The following is a 14404-nucleotide window of genomic DNA, read 5'->3' as shown; positions in this document are numbered from 1 at the left end:
GATCAGCTGTTAAGCTTATAGGGATTCCCTTGTATGTTATTTGTTGCTTTTCCCTTGCTGCTTTTAATATTTTTTCTTTGTATTTTATTTTTGATAGTTTGATTAATATGTGTCTTGGTGTGTTTCTCTTTGGGTTTATCCTGTATGGTACTCTCTGCGCTTCCTGGACTTGATTGACTATTTCCTTTCCCATGTTAGGGAAGTTTTTGACTATAATCTCTTCAAATATTTTCTCAGACCCTTTCTTTTTCTCTTCTTCTTCTAGGACCCCTATAATTTGAATGTTGGTGCGTTTAATGTTGTCCCAGAGGTCTCTGAGACTGTCCTCAGTTCCTCTCATTCTTTTTTCTTTATTCTGCTCCCTGGCAGTTATTTCCACCATTTTATCTTCCAGCTTACTTAGCCATTCTTCCACCTCAGTTATTCTGTTATTGATTCCTTCTAGAGTATTTTTAATTTCAGTAATTGTGTTGTTCATCACTGTTTGCTCTAGTTCTTCTAGGTCCTTGTTAAATGTTTGTTGTATTTTCTCCATTCTGTTTCCGAAATTTTGGATCATCTTTACTATCATTACTCTGAATTCGTTTTTTAGGTAGGTTGCCTGTTTCGTCTTCATTTATTTGGCCTTGTAGCTTTTTACCTTGGTCCTTCATCTGTAACTTTTTTTGTCGTTTCTTTTTTTTTTTTTTTTTTTTTTTTGATGGGTGGTGCTGTATTCCTGTCTTACTGGTTGTTTGGACTGAGACGTCAAGCACTGGAGTTTGTAGGCAGTTGGATAGAGCTGGGTCTTGGTGCTGAGATGAGGACCTCCGTGAGGCCTCACTCCAATTAATATTCCCTGGGGTCTGAAGTTCTCTGTTAGTTCAGTGGTTTGGACTCGGAGCTCCCACCACAGGAGCTCGGGCCTGACCTCTGGCCTGGGAACCAAGATCTTGCAAGCTTTGTGGCACGGTTAAAAAAAAAGGAAGAAAGAAAGAAAAGTGCAGTACAATATCAAAGAATAAAAAAATAAAATTGGAAAGATAAAAGGTATATTAGGAAAAATAAAACTATAATTGAAACAACTGCAACAACGTGAAATAAAACCACAACAGGAAAAAGAAAAAAAAAAGGGGGGTGGTGAACAAACCAAAAAGAGAGATCACTAACAAAGTATAAAGAATAAAATAAAATTAGAAAAATAAAAGATTTATTAGGAAAAATAAAATTCTAAAAGAATCAACAACAATGAATCAACAAGGTGAAACAGAACCCCAATCTAAAAGAGGAAAAAACAACAATATAAAGAAGCCTTGGCTATGAGGGTGGAGTTCAGGTGGGGGTGGAACTTAGGCAGGGGCAGGGTTTAGGGTGGGGCAGGACCTAGGCGGGTGGGGGGGGTGACGTTTGAGCATGGGGTGGGGCCTCTGCTTAGGGCGGAAGGGGAGCGGCAGCACGTGGAAAGGAGGGCCTCTGGAGTGTGGAGCTCGGAGTCTGGAGGTAGGGCCCTGAGTGGGGGTGTGTGGGTGGGGTTTAGGCCCAGTGCATTGGAGCGGATCTCAGAGGGGGTCTCCAAGTGTAGGGGCGGGGCTTGGGCTCTGCGCAGCAGGAGGGAGGCTGGGAGGGCAGAAGATTAGGCCTGGAAGCCCAACAGGCTCCCTGGTACCTAAGTGGACAGGGAAAGTGCTGGCCCCGTTCCCTTCCGTTCCTTCGCACCCCTCCCCACCATCTCCCCCAGGATCTCCCCTGCGGCTGCTGGACCCCTAACCGTGCGTGGGTGGGTCCCACTGGGTGTAGGAACTCCTCCCCTCCCCCAGCCGCCCCTCAGGGGTGCTGGTCCCGGAGGTCCGGCCTTTACTTTTGCTCCCACTTCCCTCCCTCCCATTCCCTCGGGACCCTCGCAGCTGAAGGGGGCCTCGGTGGGCACAGGATCAGGCCCAGGATCTCAGTAGGCTCCTGGGCAGGGGAAACCTGGCCACGCTCCCTTTGGACCCTCTGCCCTCCCAGTGGTCCCCCAATTCCCCCCTTCAGGTGTGGGATCCCTTCCCCTCCCCCAGCCACCCCTCAGGGGCACCAGTCCCTTCCCGCCTCCACTTCTCCTCCCTCCTCACTCCCCCCACGCCCCACATCCTACCCAGTTGTTGGGGGTTCCTCCTGTCCCTTTAGGTGTCTGTGGTCCCCCACTGGTTCCTGGTAGGTGCCCAAGTTGTGAGGAGACGCGAATTCCGCGTCCTCCTAGTACACCATCTTGACTCCGCCCCCGTACCTTTATGTGAGACTTTATTGCAAGGACTATATATATATATATATACACACACACCAATAAAACCAAGTGAAAGAGGAGAAGGCTTCTGTGTGTTTGCCCTAATTTCTATTTAGCAAGGTTTAGTGGTCTTTTTTTTTTTTTTTTTTTGCAGTACGCGGGCCTCTCCCTGCTGTGGCCTCTCGCGTTGCGTAGCACAGGCTCCAGATGCGCAGGCTCAGTGGCCATGGCTCACGGGCCCAGCCGCTTCACGGCATGTGGGATCCTCCCGGACCGGGGCACGAACCCATGTCCCCTGCATCAGCAGGCGGACTCTCAACCACTGCGCCACCAGGGAAGCCCATAGTGATTTTTATATGTTAATCTTAGAACCTTTAAAAGAGACAGCAGGAGTTGGCACTCAAAGATAAGAAATCTGAAGCTAACTGAAGGTTTTCTTACTTTGATTTCTAAGACTACTACCAAGTAAATGAACATGATGAAGAATGATGAGTTAAAACATAAAAGTTGGCTTCCCTGGTGGCGCAGTGGTTGAGAGTCCGCCTGCCGATGCAGGGGACACGGGTTTGTGCCCCGGTCCAGGAAGATCCCACATGCTGTGGAGCAGCTGGGACCGTGAGCCATGGCCGCTGAGCCTGCGCGTCCGAGCCTGTGCTCCGCAACGGGAGAGGTCACAGCAGTGAGAGGCCCGCATACCGAAAAAAAAAATAAAGAATAAAAGTTGTTTTTATGTCAACAATAAATTATTAATAGTAATCCTTATTAAGGATTTACTTTGTGTCAGGCCTTGTTCAAGGTTATTTGTGTTGACTCACTTAGTCTCACCATAGCCCTGTTGGGAGCTATTCTTATTTTCCCATTTCACAGATGGTCCCCGAGGCACAGAAAGGCTCGGTGGTCTCCCCATGCTTACTCAGCTGGTAGGTGGTGGACCTCAGGTTGGAACCAGGCCATCAGCCTTTCAGCATCTGTGTCCAGGCACTGTGCCCCACTGCCTCTCTGATAAGCAACTCAGCTGCCCAGAAACACCTTCCTCTCAGCAGTCACCTGACAGTGTTATGTGGTTTGGGGAAGGTTTTGTTTTGGTTTTTTTGGAGGGCTCATGATAGCAAAATAAGCAAATGTGTTAATGGCCCACATCAATTCCCAATGATTTCTTTAAGGTCAATAGAAAAGCAAATGGAAAATGGTTTTGCTTAAAGTTAGAGGATCCTCTGAGTATAAGAATGGGAGTCATCTACCAAAAGGTTCTTTTTAAGCCTAAGTACGATATGGTTATGCTATCATCTTGTGAGAGCTAAGTGGATTTTTCAGTTCCGTCAAAGCTAGGATGAAAGAGCTGAATTAACAGCTTAGCACGCGGAGTCAGACACTCCTGGGTTCCTCACTGGTCTCCGCAGCCAGCCAGCTTTGTGCTCCCCCTCTTCGGCCGTGAGGTCGGGTCTGCCTCCAGGACTTCCCGTGTGGACTGGATGAGAGCAGGCATGTCCGGTGTCCTGGGTGGCGTGGGCACAGAGAGCGTATTGTGCGTCTCGACTCCTAGTGGCATTTGGACGCGTATCGAGCTTATTTTGGTGAAGAAACTCTGTTCACTTGTCCGGGTTTCCTGTTCTGCCTAGAGTTTCATGGCTGTTTTGTCCAAGTTGAAGAGAGCAGCAGCTGTATGAGCTGACGCAGGGGTGAGGCTGGGTGGAGCTGGGCCAGCTCCGCCTCTCCTTAGCTTTCAGAGCCCAGACAGGCGACTCCACTTTCCTGATCCTCCTCCTCCTCCTCGTGGGGAGAATCATACCCACCTCAGAGAGGCCAGGCGAGGGTTAGTTAGATCACGTGTCAAGTGCTGGCTTTTCTTGAGACCACTTATTTAAAGATATGAAAAAATCTTGTTTTGTGATGTCATTCTGCTAAATTATTAAGTTGCCTAAAAATACCAATTAATAAATTTTAGAGTCCATTTTTCCTATATTTACCTAAAAATACCATTTTTATTCCTGTTGTAGGTGCTGGAGATCAGAATTTATTTACCTCTATTTATCCGACGCTCTCCCAGCAGCTTCCAAGAGAACCGATGGAATGGAGAAGGTACGGCGCCTCTGGTTTTCGCTGCATCTCCCTCCTCGTTTTGTAGGCATTTGTGTGAGCAAGTGAAGTAGTAAGAGTTAAAGGCTGAGTTCTCAGGAAACTGAGTGGAGCCGTGTAGTTGTGGTGGGCCTTCTTCTCTAAGGAATGTGTTGATTTTCTTGACAAGACATAGGACGGTAGAAATGGGACACTTCTGAGCTGAAGGCCCACTTTTATAGGAATGGCTTCTGATTCCTCGTGGCATTTTGGAAAGCAGATGCACACTCCGATTCCACATTAGAGCAGGTGCCTCTGTCTGCTGTCTTATGAGGCCTTCTCTCTGCCCTGAGCTCCTGGCTCTTCTCTTAAGGATGAGAAAGTGTACAGAAAGATGTTACTTAAAAATTATGAAGGAGAGGCTTCCTTGGTGGCACAGTGGTTAAGAATCCGCCTGCCAATGTAGGGGACACAGGCTCGAGCCCCCGGCCCAGGAAGATCCCATGTGCCACGGAGCAGCTAAGCCTGTGTGCCACAACTACTGAGCCTGCGCTCTAGAGCTTGCATGCCACAACTACTGAGCCTGCGTGCCACAACTACTGAAGTCTGCACACCTAGAGCCCATGCTCCGCAACAAGAGAAGCCACTGCAATGAGAAGCCCGCACACTGCAACGAAGAGTAGTTCCCGCTCACTGCAACTAGAGAAAGCCCGCGTGCAGCAGCAAAGACCCAACACAGCCAAAAAAAAAAAAATTAAAAATAAATAAATGTATAAAAAAATTAGGAGGGAAACCAAATCAATCCTCCCATTTGCCCTATTGTTTGTAATTGTTCCTCTAATGACTTGTTCTGAGGAAATAATTGACTTTGAATTATCTTACTGGAAGACTAATTTCTGGTAAGATTAGATATTATTTGTAGAAAATGTTTGGATTGTGACTTGTTAATACCAGTAATCTGATTTTAACCAAGGTTTATGAAGAATTTCTTGTTGTTACTCATGTTCATGTAATTCTGATTCTTGCCATGTTATTCCTTTCTGATCACCAGTTTGTAATCTGCTAACGTGAAGAGTTAACATTCTAGATGACTTATCCAGGCTCTCTATTGAATCTAGTCTAATTTTTGTGCCCGATTATAGTGTTACAAGGAATGTATTTAATTACCTACATGTAATATGAAGAGTGTACAGAATGTGGGAGAATTCTCTTACAGAAAAATTATTCACCATCTCAAGAGGCCCAGTGCTGTGAATGAGAGAAAATAGTCCAGCAAACGGAAGAGTTTAATACCTGAAGAAATGGAGTAATCTGTAAAGGGTTTCCAATAGTATACGTTATTTAAACATTCAGAAAGATAGAAGAAACAGGAAAGGGGGTTATGAGGAAAAAAATGAAGTAGAGACACTGCATAGATTTAACACGTATTTTCATCTCTTCACCTTCTTGAAAACTAAATGAGAAAAGAGAACGAGAAATGTTCAAGGACAGAGGAGGGCAGAAGTGGCGGCAGCAGAGACGTGGACGCCTCTTTGGGAGAAGGAGGATGGACAGAGGAATAGGAGGGAAAGCTGAGCCCGTGTGTCTGCAGAGGTGGCTCCCTGAGAAGCAGGCGAGCCCTGACAGGTGACAGGGCCAGGGGCCCAGGACCTTGGTAGGCGAGGCCCGGGCAGGGTTCCCTCTGCCGTGGTGTGTGTGTGGGGGGGGGTGGGTGTAGGGGTGTGTGTGTGTGTGTGTAGGGGTGTGTGTGTGTGTGTGTGTGTGTAAAGCTCTTTAGTACTACTTGACATGTTAAAGTGTATATATATTAGTTTGATAAAATTTTAAATTAATTGATTAGATCTTGGGGGGAAAAATTGAAGCAGAAACTTTACTTCATGCAGTGAACTGCTGTGTAGCTGAAAAGCAAAGTAGTGAGTTGGGAGATTGTGCTTGGAAACTCCAGAGTTGAATGCTGAGAGCTGGAGTTGGAGGCGTGAAAGGAAAGCTGAGCCGTGAAGGCCAAGTCCAGAAGTTTCAATGTCCCTGTAGAAGATGTTTCAGAAGGAGAGTATAGAGCGGGTGGAGGACAGGTGATACTTGAAGAACTGGCGTCAAGATTTTCCCAGCAGTGAGTTCGGAGATTGCAGGGGCCGCTGAATGTCAAGCAGAATGAAAACAAAACAAAGCAAACAAAAAGCCATGCCAAGCAACAGGGAGAAAAGAAAAACCGGATTTGCAGTCTCTAACAGCATTTAAAATGTAGCATAAAATATAGCATTTAAGAAGAGTCTTGAGGGCAAGTACCTCTGAATCTAGAGTTCTGTATTATTCGTACTCATACAAGCGGGAAGACTGCCTCAGCCTCCCCCGGGCCTTGGGAGAGACAGGATGCCAGCTGGGCCCAGGATGGCCGGGGGCCCTGATCTGCCACTCTGGCCGCACGGCACCACACGTGTTCTCTCCAGAGTGCTGTTCACATCTTATATTTGCTGCTTGCCACCGGATGGAGATGGTTGGGAAACATTTTCAGACATGTATGATCAGAAACTCTACTACTCTCTGTGAAATAATTAAGGAATGTATCTCAAGAAAAAGGAAAATGAACCATGAATTCACAGGATAAAGGAAGCAGCTGCCAGCAAGCAAGTCATAAATACTATGCTATATTATGGTGTCGGTGCTTTTAAGAATTAAAAAATCTAAAATTTCAGATTGTGGAGGAAAGCAGGGAGAAGACAGTGTACTATCTTTGTCTTGTTCAAGGAGAGGTAGACATTTACTGTAGTCTTTGAGAGGGAAATTTAAATTTATGCATATTAAAAATTAAAATGTAACCAGCAGCAGAAAAGAAATAGATGGTTAAACTTTCAAACTAACAGAGAAGAAGGATGGAAAAAGAAAATTTGATTAATCTCTCAAAGGACAGAAAAAAATAGAGAGGCTGAAATAGAAAATCCACAAGTTCAAGCATAATCACATTAAATTTGGTTGGTTTTAGCTTATTAATCACCGAGACTCCTTAGATTGGATAAAAAGTACAAAATCCAGCTATAGATATTTAAAAGAGATACAACTACTAGAGGTGGAAAATAGAGGTATGGAAAAAAGATGTATGTAGCATAATTTATTTTTACAAGTATAATAAAACAGCATCCATACCCTCTGATAGCCATAGGTTAGATGAGTGCAGCTTGTGGGATTTCTCTCTGTGTCCTTTGTTCTTGGGTTGAGAAAAAATGGAGGAGGCTGGTTACCACTATTTTATTTATGCTATGTGAACGAAACCTGTTCTTTTTCACCAGACAGTTCTCTTTTTTGGATAATACCGGTTGTCACAAAAGTATTAGAGCAGTTTAAAGCTTTGATAGCTTCACACAGCACTTTTGACAATTGGGAAACCCTTTTCTTCTTTTATAGTGACTGTAGGTTAACATCCGTTTTTCTCAGAAGTCTGTGTTGCAAGCAAAGTAAAGCCGACAGATTTATGGAGAGCCTTGACATGTCCATGTGGGCTGTGTTTAAACTAAGTTACAGCGTCTTTTTAGATAGCATATGTAATCGCTACAGTTCAGGCTTAGTGCCCTATGTGTACTTCTGAACTCATAGATGTGATTAAATTGTTGTTGTTTTCTCCTTTTCTTTCTGCTAAACATTCTTATTTTCTTCAGTGACTTATTAAAAATTGTTTATAGGTCCTATGGCCGAGCTCCAAAGATGATTCACCTAGAATCTAACTTTGTTCAATTCAAAGAGGAGCTGCTGCCCAAAGAAGGAAACAAAGCTCTGCTCACGTTCCCCTTTCTTCATATTTATTGGACGGAATGCTGTGTAAGTATTCATTTAAAGGGAGAAGTTACAAGAACATGTCTTGGAATGGGGTTAAGATTCAGAGGTCTGGGTTTTGCTAAGACAGCTATACTTTTTGAAATTTACTTTTTAATTTTAATTTTTTGGTAGTCTTCTCTTTTCTCCATCCTTCCGCCAAGCGTGTGGCTTTGCCGTGGCCTATTTTCTGCTCTGGCCCAGCGCGGGGCACTCGTGGTGATCACCAAATATAGTCTTACTTGTGTTTCCAGTTCTTGTGAGCCATCTCTCTGTGGCCTAGTGGGCACTAGGTCTTTTTAATATTTACTTTCAGCTTTGTTTTCGTAACACCCTGTACTCACCATCATGACAATTACTGTACTTGCGGATCCTTGTTTGTCTTTGGTTCTGGTTTGTGGGCTCTCTGGGGGCAGGGGACTGTGTCTCCTAACTCACGATCTGTGTCTGGTGCAGGAGGCGCTCTGGGACGCCCATCAAGTGAGGGGATGCTGCAGCTGCGGGCACTGCGGCCTTTACTCGTACTTGGCAGTTCTGTGTTCATGAACCCATTCTTGACGGAATTATTCTTTCATGAACGAATAGAAAATTCTGTGGGTCATTTCTTCCTATCTGTTTGACTCTAATAAAACAAGCATTTAGCAGTATACAAAATATATAAATCATTACATGCTGTGACATTTTAACCTGAAACTGAGGATGCAGAAGTAGTTTTTGTAGTTTTAATGAGAAAGGACTCGAAGCTCACGCCTGTTCTCCCCTTCACCCCGTGCACCTTTTGCCTTTGCTGACTTCGCTTTGTAGCCTTTCCCAGTGGAGTCACGTGGGATGTGCTTCCTCCCGAGAACAAGTGTGATAGCACGTGTGAGATGCTGTCCACCAGGGGAGCTCGTTGGAGACTCGGCACCCAGGGTTTTTATTGGGCCAGGCACATAGGCAGCCTCCGCCTGGCACACAGCAAAACTCCAAGGGTGGCTAGACTCCCGGGGGAATACAGATGTTCAGCATAAGCCATGTTGTTTGCACAGTTTATGCCCAGGGAGGCACCCCTGTCACACAGTGACGGGAACCCCTCCAAAATCCAGACCAGATTTAGCCCCGAGTGATGATTCTTCCTGCACCAGTCATTACCAAGGCTTGCATGTACCACTTCCCCAAATTTATCAGTCAGCACTCTACTCTAGGGAAGAGCCTGTGTGGGCTTCTATTTTATTTAGTGCTTTATAGTCAATTATCCTTACTTATTTTGATGTTCCAAGTTGTCCCAGATTTGGCCAGTGAGAGTCACTTCAAGCTGGCTCCTGTGTCCTTTTGAGCACTTTCTAATTTTCTGGCAGAACAAGGTATTCTGGGTTCTTGTCCCTTTGCTACCCTTGTGCTGGAATCAGCCATTTTTTCCACAGAGCCCTGGTTCCCCTGGCACTGTGGGAGGGTCCCCGCTTCTATGCCTTTTGACTACACGGGGCTAGGGAAGCATGTGTCTTAGAAATCGTGAGTTGATACCGATGCCTCTGATTTTAGCCTAACCCCACAGGGCTTTCTTGCCTTACCCTGTTCCGTGTTTATATCTACCCTGGCTCTGACGCATCAACACATTCACTCACCCGCTCAGTCCTGCAGTATGCATAGAATAGTTTCAGAATTGCTACACCTGTACTACAGCCAGAAACAAACCTGCTTTGAAGAGTTCAGAGTTTGTTTGCAGTTCGTGCTTTCCCTAGACTGACAGTCCACGTTCATACCTGGTCGGGTTGGTCCTCTCTCAGGGGTCATTCTCTTCAGTGTTTGCCTAGTTGCTCTGGCATGTTTATTTTTCCACATGGATTTTAGTTTCAAATTACTTTTCTAAGTATTTTACTTTTTAGTTGCTATTGTCAACGGGGTTTTCTCTCCCATTATATCTTCTAGTTGGTTATTTTTTTTGTATATGAAGACATTGATTTTTTTTCATGTTAACCTTGCTGAATTCTTTTATTGTTTGAGTTAGTTTTATCATTGGTTCTCTAGGCCCCAAAGTCTAGGGTTTTCCAGATATCCTATCCTGTCACCTGCAGAGAGTCTTATTTCTTCCTTTTCACTTGTTATGCCTCAAATTGCCTTTCCTGTTGTAAGACATTGTCTAGTAGCAGTGGAGACAGTGGGTATCTTTTCCTTGTTCCTGACTTAAGTGGGAATGCCGTGGTGTCTCCCCACAGTAGGGCGCTGACTATGGAAATAAGGTAAATTTGAGTTGAGTGTATGAAGGAACTTCCATCCGTTCCTATTTTCTCGAGGGTTTTTATTAGGAATACACTGTTGAATCCTATTAAAGGCTTTCTCATACCTGGTGGAGATAATCATATGATTTTTCCCACTTACATCTACTAATTTGTTGAATTACATTAATGGGTTTCTTATTATTGAACCATACTTGCATTCCTGGCATACTCCGCTTGATCAGAGTATTATTTTCTTAATGTGATATTGGTGTCTGTTCACATTATTTAGGATTTTTTGCATGTATCAATATATTCACAAGTGATTGATGTGTAACTTTTTTCCCTACTGTGTTTATCAGGTTTAGGTATCAATGTTATACTTGATTCATAAAAATAACTTGGAAGTTTTTGTTTTCTATCTGAAACAATTTACGTAGCACTAGTACTATCTGGTCTCTAGGGTTTGATGGAGTTCTCCTGAGAAACCATCTGGACCTGGTACTTTCTTGTGGGATAGTTCCTTGATCACTTTCTGTATCCCTTCCATGGAAATTGATCTGTTTCAGCCATTTGTCAATCTTGATAAACTATATTTTTCTTAGAAATTATACATTTCAGTTTAAAAATTTCTTTCCATTGAGGTGTATGAAGTGGTCTTTTTTCAACTTTTAAAATATGCTCTGGGGCTTCCCTGGTGTCGCAGTGGTTGAGAGTCCACCTGCCGATGCAGGGGACGCAGGTTCGTGCCCCGGTCTGGGAAGATCCCACATGCCGCGGAGCGGCTAGGCCCGTGAGCCATGGCCGCTGAGCCTGCGCGTCCGGAGCCTGTGCTCCGCAACGGGAGAGGCCACAACAGTGAGAGGCCCGCGTACCGCAAAAAAAAAAAAAAAAAAAAAAATGCTCTGTGTCAATAGTTATTGCCCCATCGTTATTTCTTATTTTGTATATTTGTGTTTTCTTCCTTGATTAAATTAGTTGTTTCTTCCCCCACCCAGAGAAACAGGAGTTTTATTTATTAATCTGATATACTATTAGCATGTTTTCTATCTCATTAATTTCTGCTTCCATTTTTATTATTTCCTTCCTTTTGTTTTCTTATAGTTTACTTTGTTCTTTTCCTAGTTTTTTTTAAGTTGGGAATGCATTTATTTTCATTCTTAAATTTTTAGTGATATAGGTCTTTAAAGATGTGAATTAAAATATATCCCCATTTTCTGTTATTATTTTTCAGAAATTCTCTATTTTCTGTTTGTATCACCCCTTACACTCAATAGTTTAACAGAAAGTTTTTTAATCTCCAGAAGGAAGTTTAAAAATGTTTTCACTTTAACATTTCTAATTTTATTGCATTGTGATTAGAGTGGTGTTTTTAATCTTTTCTGCTATTAGGAAAAATTTTTTTCTTTGTGACCTAATAAAGTCTTTGTGGATGTTCCATGTGTGCTTGAGAATGTATTTTCTTTGTTTTTAGATTGTAATATTAAATATGTACCCATAAGAGCTTGTACTGATTATGTTGTTGAGGTCATTTATATTTTGTTTTTTTCACTTGATCTATCTTTAACTGACAGTGGTATGTTAAAGTCTTCTATTATTAGAATGTTTCTATTTCTCCTGCATCTTCTGTAGTTTCTGTTCTGTATAGGTAGTTGATGTATTATTTAGTGCATGGATATTAATAACTATTATAATCTTTATGGAGTGAAATATGTCATTAAAAACATGGTTTCTGAGTAGTGTTTCATGTTTAGGAAGGCCTTGTCTATCTGAAGATAATAACTGATTTTCTCCTATGTTTTCTTTTAATATTTTTATAATTTGTGTTTTATATTTGGATCTGTATAGCTTCAAGTTATTTTTGTATATGGTAAGAGCAATGTGGGTTCAGTGTCTAATTTGTTGTCTAAATGGGGAGCAACTTGACCTAATATCATTCATAATAGTCTACCTTTTCCCCACTTACCGAAAATGTCAACTTTATTTTATTTATTTATTTATTTATTTATTCATATTTTTTGGCTGCATTGGGTCTTCGTTGCTGCACGTGGGCTTTCTCTAGTTGGGGCGAGCAGGGGCTACTCTTTGTTGTGTTGCACTGGCTTCTCACTGTGGTGGCTCCTCTTGTTGCAGAGAACGGGCTCTAGGCACGCTGGCTCAGTAGTTGTGGCTCACGGGCTTAATTGCTCCGCTGATGTGAGATCTTCCCGGACCAGGGATCAAACCCATGTCCCTTGCATTGGCAGGCAGATTCTTAACCACTGCCCCACCAGGGAAGTCCCGTTACCTTTATTTTAAAGCAGTATCTTTTATGCACAATATTCTGGACACATCAGTTCTGTTGATCATTGTCTGTTCTATGCCTGGACCAGACTTTTAATTACATTTAATTACATTTTTATAATATGTACTGATATCTGTTCTTTTAAAATAAATCTCTTGGCTAGCATGCATTTTCTCTTTCATATGAATTTTAGAATCCGATTGTTAGGTGTACAGATTTTATTTTCCAAAAATGTCTGTACCAGTATCTCCCATCCCACGTGTTCTTCTCTGCATGGCAGTGACATCCTGCCATGAGAGCCTGGGTCTGTGTCTCCTCCAATTGAATCTGGGTGGGTCTGACTGGCAGAAGGGAAGCTATGACTCTTGAGACTGTCCTAAAAGGGACTATATCTTTTGCTGCATCCTCTTGGGATGCTTGCTGTCAGATCCCAGCCACCATTCTCAGAGGAAGTCAGTGCCCCTGTGGGAAGGCCATCTGGAGGTGTGCACTCCCAGCCCCGGCAGAGGCTGTCAGCAAGCTAGCGTCCATCAGCAGACATGTCATTGCCGTCTCGCTCCCAGCCTTCCAGTGCCACAGCTGACGCCATGTGGGGCAGGCGAGCTGTCCACCAAATCTCCAGGGTGCAGGTGTGTGAGCAGATCTTCTGGACCACTGCGTCTTGTAGGGGTTTGGTACAAAGCCATAGGTAACTGGAACAGTGACTGAAAAGGAAAAAAACAAAAGACAGAGGTGTTTTGATTGGGATTGTCTTGAAAAAGTTACACGTTCATCTGAGAAGAATGTTAATGATCATGAATCTTCTCCTCTGGGAACCTGGTTTGTTTCTCCATTCTTTATGGCTTTTTTATGTTTTCGTAACGTGTCATAGTGTTTTTCATAAAAGTCTTGCATTTTTTTGCTAGGTGTAGTTTTTGTGGGCGTTATGGATGATGGTGTTTTGTTTTCCTTAAACTTGTTTTCTAGTAGGGAGCCTGTGGGGTTTTTTTGTTTTGTTTTAGATTTTTTGTTTTGTTTTGTTTTGGTTTTGGTTTTTTTGTGGTACGCGGGCCTCTCACTGCTGTGGCCTCTCCCGTTGTGGAGCACAGGCTCCGGACGCGTAGGCTCAGCGGCCATGGCTCACGGGCCCAGCCGCTCCGCAGCATGTGGGATCCTCCCGGACTGGGGCACGAACCCGTGTCCCCTGCATCGGCAGGCAGACTCTCAACCACTGCGCCACCAGGGAAGCCCTTTTGTTTTATTGATAGTTTTTTTTTTAATTTTCATTTTAATTACTTACTTAATTAATTTTTTTGGCCGGGTTGGGTATTTGTTGCTGTGCGCGAACTTTCTCTAGTTGTGGGAGTGGGGGCTACTCTTCGTTGCGGTGCGCGGGCTTCAGTAGTTGTGGCACACGGGCTCAGTAGCTGTGGCACGAGAGCTCTAGAGCGCAGGCTCAGTAGTTGTGGTGCACGGGCTTAGTTGCTCCATGGCATGCAGGATCTTCCCGGACCAGGGCTCAAACCTTTGTCCCCTTCATTGGCAGGCAGACTCTCAACCACTGCGCCACCAGGGAAGCCCTATTGATAGTTTTGATTACCATCTGTTAAGAAAATTTTTTGGAGCAAGTTGACAATGTTTAGGAGTTTAGATTTAAAAGTAAAACTCTTTGTTATGTTATTCCACTAGTTGCTTTATGGTTTATAGCAGCGCTCCCCCACCTTTTTGGCACCAGGGACTGGTTTTGTTGAAGACAGTTTTTCCAAGGACGGGGGGTGGAGTGGGGGGATAGTTCAGGCGGTGATGTGAGTGATGGGAAGCCATGGAGAGTGGCAGACGAAGCTT

At 43.7% G+C, this 14404-nt stretch overlaps 1 protein-coding gene across 6 annotated transcripts in view; it reads left to right on the top strand.

The window, feature by feature from the left end:
- The window catches only part of TRAPPC10 (trafficking protein particle complex subunit 10), a 92522-nt gene that overhangs the window by 25886 nt on the left and 52232 nt on the right, over positions 1–14404 (top strand). For 3 of the 6 annotated variants that reach the window (XM_060100400.1, XM_060100397.1, XM_060100401.1), the window contains exons 2-3: positions 4240–4321; positions 7972–8107. In XM_060100400.1, the coding sequence (XP_059956383.1) occupies positions 4240–4321; positions 7972–8107 (218 nt within the window). The other 3 variants (XM_060100399.1, XM_060100398.1, XM_060100402.1) reach the window with 3 other exon arrangements.

Source organism: Mesoplodon densirostris, chromosome 5, assembly GCF_025265405.1.
Source record: "Mesoplodon densirostris isolate mMesDen1 chromosome 5, mMesDen1 primary haplotype, whole genome shotgun sequence".
NCBI lineage: Eukaryota > Metazoa > Chordata > Mammalia > Artiodactyla > Ziphiidae > Mesoplodon > Mesoplodon densirostris.
Note: the sequence above shows the minus strand (reverse complement) of the source record. Positions and strands in the feature narration are given on the sequence as shown.